The sequence below is a fragment of the Siphateles boraxobius genome, unplaced genomic scaffold, assembly GCF_051911475.1.
Source record: "Siphateles boraxobius isolate OS27281-9 unplaced genomic scaffold, OSU_SipBor_1 5, whole genome shotgun sequence".
In the NCBI taxonomy this organism is placed as follows: Eukaryota; Metazoa; Chordata; class Actinopteri; order Cypriniformes; family Leuciscidae; genus Siphateles; species Siphateles boraxobius.
The window spans coordinates 9,432,811-9,442,360 of NW_027509141.1; the positions used below are offsets into that span (position 1 = coordinate 9,432,811).

A 9,550-nucleotide genomic window follows, 5' to 3' on the forward strand; every position below is an offset into this window, starting at 1 on the left:
ATAATTAATTATACACTTTTTTTTTTTTACACATGACATTTTTCCCCATTTTCATTGATAGGAGAAATAAAGTTGTCAGTAATTGTGTTGCATTAAAAGTGCTTCTGTTGCACTGCACAAATACAGGCTCAGTGAAAAAGACGACTTCATAATGCATCTTTGACAGGATCAGTGGGGTAACGGCACCTTCCCTCTACCAATGCAGTTGTGAAAACCCTTGGTCCCGTCCGGGCCGACAGGCTGGCGCACAACCAGGACACCCGAAGACTTCACAATCTGATCGGGTGACAGCAAGCTTCCTATCTCAGGCTGAATGACCTGGGCGGCATTTTTCCGTCTCTGGACCCACGGGCTGCTAGTGAACCCCGTGTCATCCGGAGAGAGCTCATCCGAGCCCTTGTACCTGCTGAAGGAGGACGTACCGGCTCCAGTGGGCGTGCTGCTTAACGGATGTGTGGCCAGAGGAGAGGTCACATGACTGCAAGGGAAAAGCTTGCGAGGCAGGAGGGGGCTTCCTACGGGACTGCCAAGAGGATTCCTGTAAGGGTCCGAGCGGAAAGTGGATATCCGCGGGATGGCGAGGGGACTGCCGTAGAGGGCCTGAGGGCGGGACACCCTGCGGTTGGGCCGGGGTGAGGCGGGGGCAAAATCGGACTCTGAAGAGCTGCAAACTGCCGAATCCTCCAAAGAGTAAAGGTAGCGCCTTGCTTTTCTGGTGGGCTTCTTTAAACTGTCACTGTCAATACCTTCTTCTGACTCTTCCTCCACTAGGTTTTGGCTCCATCCCGGCTTGCGAGTCCCACGGCTGCCCAGCAGGGCCACACAAACGCCCCTTCCTCCCTGCTGCCGCTCTTCCGCCCTCAGCGTGTCGTATGCCTTACGCGCGCCCTCTAGATACTCGTACTCCACCACGGCACACACCTTGCGCCCCATTTCCATGTGTTTCTTAGTGTAGCGTTTCAACTCTACAGGGATCTCCTTTCCTGGGCGCAGAATGCGAAGAGATGAAATGGTGCCATAGGGGGAAAACACCCGCATTGCGGCTTCCATGATGCCTAGCTGCTCCCCACCCGGTGACCCATTTAACTCATCCTTGACTGGGCCGACACCGTCCAGGAAGTTCCAGGCCAGAAGCAGCTTGCTAGTGGGAATGCACAGGAGCCAATCGGGTACTGGAGCGCGTCGTCGCACCTTGGTTCCCATCTCATTGACCTCCAGCTGCGGAGAGGTTCTTGAAGCTGCCAGTGTGGTGCGCCAGTCACGCGTCAGGTCTCGAATCTGTGACAAGACAATGAAGAGAACATTTCCTGATGACGACACTCCTACTCGGATCATGGTTGTTGGTTTTTTGATCTCACCTTTTTAAAAGATGTCAGCAGCTTCAGACTAACGTAACCCATCTTGTTTCTTTGGACATGTTTAAGCAGAAAAGCATCATCTGATAGATTTTCATCTGAAAGATAGTTCTCGAGCTGGGCTGCAATTTTTTGTGTCAGATCGTCGTTCGGAGGAATCCAGAGTTCATCCTCACAGAATTCCTCTTCAAAAACATCAATCAGTTCAGTTGAACTCCTGTAAAAAAAAAAAAAAAAAACGTTATTTCTTTAATAAAATGGATTTGGAATTAGCCATTAGAAAAACACTTCAAATTGGATCATTCCTGGGATTCGGTAATATTTCAATGGATTTTTTTTTTTTTTTAACTACATGATGTAAAGTATTTAGAGAATTAATTAAGCACATATCAGACCTGCAACAAATCAAATTTTCCCATCACAGGCGTTAAAGACCTTTTATTAATTTCATTTTTTTCCGTTTTTCTTCTTCTTCATAAACGACTTTTATTCTAAACCTTGTAACGGACAAAATGGAAATTGGTTTAAAAAGGATTTTTGCACAAATAATAATGTTCTACCTACTGCTCGTGTCCCTCATAACAATTTAATTACTTCAAATGTAACAATTATGATAATTTTCCCATTTTTATGGGACTGAAAAAAAAATTGTGAGTCAGGTGTCATTATTTTTGTAAAAAAATGTTTAGCATTTAGCCGTTTAATTAAAACCACAATTTTATTGTCAGGTGGTAATCAGCAATTATGCCTTCATTTTTAATCGTCTTCCCCATTTTATCCCCAAAAGAATTGAGAATAGTGTGATGGGGTTGAAGACTGTAACAGGTCTGAAGAGGGACATTGACTTCACTTTTAAATATTTTGAATTTGGTCTCCCTCTCATATTGTGCCCTTCTTTCTGTGTCCACATATCTGCATGAACAACTGTCTTTCTGCTGCTAACGTGGCTGCCATTTCTGACATAGGATGCTTGTCAAAGTTGGGCATTACCTCAAATATTCTATTTTAAACAAAATTATGAACTGTCGTGATTTTGGCAAGTATATCTTTATTGAAACCATGTCTATTATCCACTTACCCAGCACACCTGCAGGTAATAGATAGGTGCAAAGGACAAAAGACCAACAAAAGTCAAATCAGAACAAAAGAAAGTCCCACACACTATCAGTACTGGCAAAAGTATATAAAAAGTTGACTTTCTTTTTTTAATTATAATTATTCATAAATGAAGCGGAAAAACTCAACCCTGTCACAGGTTTATAACCTCAAAACAATGAGAAATATACAGATATGTGACAGTGTTGAGTTGTCTTTTTTTTTTTGCAAAATGGCCTCTGCTCCTGTAGGAGTTGACCATATATGGCAGTAATGAAATAAGTACATTGTATATACTTATGGATTAAAAAAATATATATAATTATGTGATGGGGTTTAACTGTTAAGCTTGACAGTACCCTCCCCCTGACTATAATACACCTCAAAAGTATGAATAAAAAGTAGGATACTAATCTCCTGCACCACTGTTAAAGAGACCTTAATTATGTAATTTCTGGTAAATGATGTCGTATATGGATGGAGCTTAAATTATTATAGGCAGATAATTTTTGGCATGAAGTATGGAGCTTAGACTAAGGGACATAACTTTATAGTCTCTTTAAAAAAAAAAAAAAAAAAAAAAAAAAAATTATATATATATATATATATATATTTTTTTTTTTTCCACAAAAAAGTAAATAAATACTTACAATATCGCCAAATTATAGACGCTGTACTGTTGTTTTTTTTTTTAAGTAGAACTACAAATTCAGTGAAGTGCCTTAGGGACATGACAAAATATAGTGCATGATAGAAATAAGAGATTTTATGATAAAATCATTTAAGTGAATTTTTATTTTATTTTATTTTTATTATAAATGGACATTCCAGAATATTGTGAAAAGCTTTTAACGTTTCATTTTGGTGAACCACTCAAATATTACCAAATCCCAGGAATGACCCAACTCATCAATTATCTAACAAGTGTCTTACCCGTCCAAACTATCATTTAGCCCATCATCAGTGTATGAAAACGGTCCCTTTGACTGCTGAGTGTCCTCACAATGGAAGATGTCAGTAAAATCAGGTGAGGACATGCTGTTGACAAACTTTACATTGACAAAGGCTGAAATGTAGGCTACTAGATTAAACATTTAACTATATAATCAAACGTTAGTTGTTAAACTGCGTTGTGAACAGCCTACCTGACGACTTCCCAGTCTGCGTCCCCGTTTCCCGCCACACATCTCCTGAAAACACAAACAGGTGATCCCTTTTTAGAATCCTGATTTAAACGTCCATACGTCACAATTGAAAAAAGACGTCTATTGGGCGACGTCATGCAAATCACAAATAAATCCTCTGGGAGCGTAAAAATCCATTTTTAAAAAGTTTAAAGACGTTTGTCAGTCTTCCAACCTTTTTTAAACATATTTTTTATTGATAATCATGGACATTCGGAAAAGGTTACTTGATATTAATCACATATAGGCTAATGCACATGCGCACTGAACGACAAGTATAAATAATTCTGCCTGACATGTTTCTCGTAGACCCTGCCATAATTATTTACACGTAATCTCTCTTAATTACTCAATTACACGCATCCTCTGTTCCCAAGACTTTACCAATGGGTTTGTTAGTTACTTTGCGAACCATGGACTATTGGAGACCCTGCTGTAGACGTTATGCAAACCCAAAATGAACCCGACTGGTGTGTGTACTGTGAGCGGGAAGGTGTCAAGATTAAGTGTAAAGTGTATTCCAAATGAATAGGTACCACGGGGGATCCGTGAGACGGTAGAAGCCTACGTGCAGGAGTCAGGACTAGCCCTACTGCCAACCCCCTTACTCGGCTTCCTGTATATTAGAACTGTTAAACATCCCCGGGCAAGTTATTCCTCACTTTTGTGGCATTCTTCAAAGAGCACGATTGAGGTAGTCTGAAGTCCTGCTAATTAACTAACACGATTCACAGCCAATAAACACACTCAGGATAATGTGGGCTTAACCATATTATAATTAGCCTACTGTAACGGTTGCTTTTGTAAATGTGCGACCGGAATCTGCCATGGCGATCACCGCATAAAAACTTTTTCGCGTTTACGAACGATAGAATCAGATCATTTGACCAAAAAGAGTAAATCCATGACGCTACTTAAATAAAAGTGATTCTTCAGTTATAGAGATATTTTTGATTATGTGAAGAAGAACAACAAATAATGGAATGAAGATGTGAACATGGCCTTGAGCAGTCTCCATAGGCGATCATGTGTGAAGGAATAATTTTGTATAATAGTAGGCCTAAATGATGTGTGGTGGCAATGGGATTTCTCACTTTCTGGAGAAACAAAATTGATAAGCCTTGGGCTTGCTAGTTGAACAATGTGGGTTTAGCCTACTTTTAAATTGTATCATATTTAGATATTATTAGCAGGATGAGGATGCATCAGCCAATGTATAGGAAATTTAAAAAAAATTGCTATGTTTGTTGTTATAACACGAACTGTCAAATATAAAAAGTTGTCCTGCTACCTGGGATAAACTTTTACAGAATATAAATACATTTAAGTATATTTATATTAAAATGTATTTAAACATTCTGCAAAAATGTGTCCAGGTGTCAATTATGTACAATACTAAATAAACTATTGTATTTACATTTTTATTTTGGCAATTTAGAACATGTCAGACAAAGCAGAATAGGCCTACCAGTAAAATAGATTAATCTGATAGGTTAAAATATTCTATTATATCCTATATACAGGCATGTGAATGTTTACATATTTAATTGCCCAAATTTTAATTGAAGATATGTCGCAACACTATATGCAAATTGAACGATTTCACTCAACTAACCTATAGGTTTTAATAAAAACAAAGGTGTCTGAAATCTAATTCATGGAAATACTGAATATTAACCCCATTAATTACAATCAATTTAAAAAATAATAGCAATAGTAGAAGCATCTTACCCCAACCCACCATATCACAATGTAAAATACCTAGTTACATTTATGATTTCACTGTCACTATACAGAATGGTCACCTGATACTTTTCGGTTCCATGGTAACAGAGAAAAATTAGGAAAAAACAATTAAACAATAATAAAAAAAATAAAGTCATTATGATATATTTTAAAACTAGAATGATTGTTTTAAAGCATTTTATTTATTTAACTTTACAATCACCCTAGAGGACAGAAAAGTAACACGAGAATGTACCCGTTTAAGAGCAATTACAATTAATTTGTAGTAACATATCATAACCAGTAGGGGGCAGTCGTTGATAGAAGATAATTCTGCTGAAGTACTGATTGCTGAAATGCTTGGCTTGAACCAGTACTCTTTATCATATTTAAGATTATAGCATTTATTTGCTGTTAATCCCAATTTATGGCATACAAAAGTAGGCTACAGTTAGTAAGTCGTTCCCCAAAAGTGACATTGTGATAACTTAGGCTACATCAGTGTATGATCATCTAACAGCAGATGGCGCATTAGAACAGTTAATTGATTCAATCCAGTTATTGCTTGATTTGACTGATTTGAAAAATCATTTGAGAGATTCATTAAAAGCACAGACATGTGCTGGGGAAAATCTGAAAGTGTTGCTGCAGCAAGGACATCCACGCAATGTGCTGATGATATAATGACAGTCATATTAGTATGACCCTGAAGGCATTTCTATCGAGGAATGGAAATCAAACAATGAAGTGCAAGATTGACCCCAGTGTTTATGCAGTCCGGCGGCGGGTTTCGTAACTCGAGCACAACAAGGTCCCATGATAACATCAACAGCTCTGATCCTGTGACTGTACCGTCTATAATTAGCCGGTGGAACTGGAACAGCTTGGGTGATGAAAGTTCCAGGTAACAAGGAGACAGAAACTCTACTACCTAGAGCCAGTGCAGACGACTTGTGTTTTGCAAAGACAAAACAATATCTTCTGCAAAGATAGCCTGAATAAATAACGCCGTTGATTTCAATGCATGATTTTCGTCCCTAACTGTGCACAGGATGTCATGAGTCACGAGTCATCATCATAGGACTATATAAGGGAGTTTCGACAAACCGGCTCGTGCAATTTCAGGACGTGGCAAAATGTTATAGATTTAAGAAACATAAATGATACAATGACTAGGCCTATTCTTTTCCCACATATGTAATATACTTGCAATTCAAAAATGAAATTCCGGCTTCATTACATTCTGTAGCCTACATGATGCAAAGGTTTCAGATAAAACTGCAAGATGCACATCGAAAGCAATAGGGAAACTCCATAATTTCCATAAGGAAATTCCATCGGTCTCAGTCAGTACAAACAAATTGAAAGCTACTAGGGGCATGTTGTATTGGTAGTTTGGGGAGATGTTCCGCGAATCAGCCCACGTGGGGTGAAAGCAGGAGTTTCCCCCACAACCAATGATTGCGCGAGCGCAAGACGCTTGTGGAACATTTCTAACCAATCAGAAAGACGAGCGTTTGGCTAAGCCGCGCCCACTCGAAAGCGGTATATATAGCGCGTTTCGCTTGAAGTCGGCAGAAACTAATTCGGAGACACAGTGAAACGAGCAAAGGAATACTACAACTCTAAGTGTTTGGCTATCTGGATTATACTTTTGGACCGCACACTTTGACTGGATTTTAAGATCTCCTGTAGACTTGTGGATTACCATTATTTGAAGCAAAATGACCCTGGAAGAACTCGTTGGATGCAACATAACTGATAAAAAGTAAGTTATTTATTGCATGCATGAATATCAACTGCGAATCTCGATAAGTGTTTTTTTCTATATAGTGAACTATCCGACTGTCGCTTACCAGAGTCGCATTTTCTTTACAGAATGGACACAGTGAACCAAGCATTGGAAGAGCTGCTGGTAGCAGCACAGAGACAAGACTGTCTAACAGTCGGCGTTTACGAGTCTGCAAAACTAATGAATGTGTAAGTATTTAGCCTACTTATATCTGACTTTCCATATTATACTGGTGTTGCTATATTGCCTTATCACCATAAACAGGAGTCTAATTGCATTTGATTTGATTTGATTTACAGAGACCCAGATTGTGTCGTACTGTGCGTTCTGGCCACCGATGAGGAGGACCAGGACGACATTGCGCTGCAGATTCACTTCACGCTCATTAAGGCTTTCTGCTGCGACAACGACATCAACATCCTGCGCGTGTCTGGTCTGAGGCGCCTCGCGCAGGTGCTCGACGAGCCAGCCACCGTGGACAACAGCGAGCCGAGAGACTTCCACTGCATCCTAGTCACTGTAAGTACACTTATATTCGCACACTGCTTAGCGTAGGCAAATTATTTCGAATCTTAATATCATTCGACGTTGACTTACGTTGCATTTTATGCTTTTTCACAGAACTCTCAATGCCAACCACTCAAATGCCAGGCGTTGAAGGACGTGGGCAACTACTGTGAAGAGAGCCGTTGCAAAAACCAATGGATTCCTTATCTGTCCCTGCAAGAACGTTGAACGAGTCGCGATGCTATCGCTGCAAGGAAAGGATGAAAGAGTCATTCTCTGCGAATGAAAGTAAAAGGGCTCTGCACTAGCCGCCGTTGGCTGCTCTGCTGCGTCATGTGAAGGGGCTGTGAGAGAGAAAGCCGGAGCTCTTGGAACTGTGCGCTCGGTACATGATTCCCCCCTGCGCCTCCAGCTTGTCGTGTCCTCCGTTGGAAAAAGAAAAAGTGGTAGTTTTGGTAGCGGAGGAACAAGTTGTGGGAAAATGAACTGTGAAAGACTGCCTGTCGGCACAAGCTGTACCGGAGAACTTGCACGCAGGCGGCGTGGGTGCGTGCGCGCCCCCGGGCCCCGGCTTCAAATGTGCAATGGGTTGGAAAGAGATGAGTGTACGTCACTATCGCTGACTGCGGGACGAACATTTTGAAATGTTGAGTGAATCATCTGTGTTTTAGCCGAACACGATTAACTATGATCTGCCGTAGCTATATGTCAAGCAAGCTACAAATGGACTGCAATCGCTTCTGTTAGACTGCACTGAGAAGGACCGTGTTTGTGGAACAACATGAATTCTGCTGAGTTGTATACATGCATACATACTATGAATTGTTGTAGGCTAAGTTATTTCCAGTAATTTAAACAGAGTAATATATGCATTGCTTCTCTTGTCAAATGCAACATTGTTTCAATAAATTATTGTTTGAGACTTACTCCTCTGTCTGATGCTTTGCTTTGGGGGGTTTAGGGGTGGTAGACAATTCAATGTTTCTTATAGTGGCACTAGTATTTAATTGTAAATGGGCCATGCAGATTCACTTACCTTGGTCAATGTTTAAAATAACAAAGAATTTCCTGGTTAACTTCCTTGCAAATCCCAGTGTCTTCCCAAAATTAGCCTGGACTGTACAGCAATGAATGGGAGGGATTTACCCCACTGAGGTTAGAATGCATTCAGTGGAAATGTTAAGAAAGAACAAGAGCCCTAAGTGACGTGCAAACAAATCGCACAGTTTGCCAAAGGATAGTCTTTGTATCCTCTTGTCCTGGAATCAACGTCATATCCTTACTGACAGTTAATTACAACATTGTGCTGACAGGAATGCAGACACATGAGTTATTTATGCCAAATTCTGTCTGCTTTCGCAAGGTCCACTCTATAAAGAGACTGCACAGGGCTTAGATAACCTATTATCTATAAAAGCACTTTTCAGTAAGTCATTAGGTAGAGGTTATCACAGGTATCTGGTTACACATCTCTTATTATTTCTGGAACAACCTGTAATAGTTGTGTAGCAGAGAACTTGTTACAGTACACAGTGGCCTTTTGCTATGTTTAACGGGCCTCACAACAGAAGGGGCATCCACTTGCACTGTTATCCCAGAAAGGAATGGGGGCTAGGGGCAAAAATGCCACCAAAATTCAAGATAGGGGTTACAAATTTCCTTGTATGAGCTCTTGTTTTTAATATTTATTACAGGCCATAGGGTGCTATTTTCCTGAATATCGGCACGATTCCAAATGTGATAGCCTATTGATTTCATAAACAGCAATAAACAAGAAGTTAATGTTATGTGACTCATTCTAGTCTTAGAACTTTGTCTGTTTTTGCACTATTTTACCAACAAAAAATATTTCCAAACAAATCCATAGCCGTTGCGCGTCTCTGAGCAACACG

General features: G+C 40.0%; 2 protein-coding genes across 5 annotated transcripts; one reads left to right on the plus strand and one right to left on the minus strand.

The window, feature by feature from the left end:
* Positions 1 to 45: 45 nt before the first annotated feature.
* Positions 46 to 4,336, minus strand: larp6b (La ribonucleoprotein 6, translational regulator b). Of its 4 annotated transcripts, none has more exons than XM_077202747.1 (5): positions 4,243 to 4,336; positions 3,596 to 3,640; positions 3,384 to 3,488; positions 1,359 to 1,572; positions 46 to 1,278 (listed from the first exon to the last, which is right to left on the minus strand). In XM_077202747.1, the coding sequence occupies exons 1-5, from the start codon at positions 4,272 to 4,274 to the stop codon at positions 169 to 171; spliced, it is 1,506 nt and encodes a 501-aa protein (XP_077058862.1). In that variant the 5' UTR covers positions 4,275 to 4,336; the 3' UTR covers positions 46 to 168. The 4 variants fall into 4 exon arrangements, with proteins under 4 accessions (XP_077058862.1, XP_077058864.1, XP_077058865.1 ...); XM_077202749.1 differs by having other exon boundaries at positions 3,384 to 3,499; positions 4,243 to 4,329; XM_077202750.1 differs by lacking the exon at positions 4,243 to 4,336 and adding an exon at positions 4,171 to 4,189 and having other exon boundaries at positions 3,384 to 3,499.
* Positions 4,337 to 6,042: 1,706 nt separating this feature from the next.
* On the plus strand, positions 6,043 to 8,584 carry gadd45ba (growth arrest and DNA-damage-inducible, beta a). The gene is made up of 4 exons (XM_077202721.1): positions 6,043 to 7,127; positions 7,238 to 7,339; positions 7,451 to 7,670; positions 7,773 to 8,584. Exons 1-4 carry the CDS (start codon positions 7,084 to 7,086, stop codon positions 7,884 to 7,886), a joined length of 480 nt encoding a protein of 159 aa, XP_077058836.1. The 5' UTR covers positions 6,043 to 7,083; the 3' UTR covers positions 7,887 to 8,584.
* The last annotated feature ends 966 nt before the right edge of the window (positions 8,585 to 9,550 follow it).

What these genes read in the sequence shown, in the direction of transcription:
- larp6b (XM_077202747.1), bottom strand. Translation starts at nt 4,274, where the DNA reads ATGTTTAACAGTTCTAATATACAGGAAGCCGA. An exon ending in TCTAATATACAGGAAGCCGA is followed by an intron (nt 3,641 to 4,242) that starts GTAAGGGGGTTG and finishes TTGTGTTTTCAG; the next exon opens with GAGATGTGTGGCGGGAAACG. An exon ending in GCAGACTGGGAAGTCGTCAG is followed by an intron (nt 3,489 to 3,595) that starts GTAGGCTGTTCA and finishes GTTTGTCAACAG; the next exon opens with CATGTCCTCACCTGATTTTA.
- gadd45ba (XM_077202721.1), top strand. Translation starts at nt 7,084, where the DNA reads ATGACCCTGGAAGAACTCGTTGGATGCAACATAACTGATAAAAA. An exon ending in TGCAACATAACTGATAAAAA is followed by an intron (nt 7,128 to 7,237) that starts GTAAGTTATTTA and finishes TTTTCTTTACAG; the next exon opens with AATGGACACAGTGAACCAAG. An exon ending in TCTGCAAAACTAATGAATGT is followed by an intron (nt 7,340 to 7,450) that starts GTAAGTATTTAG and finishes TTTGATTTACAG; the next exon opens with AGACCCAGATTGTGTCGTAC.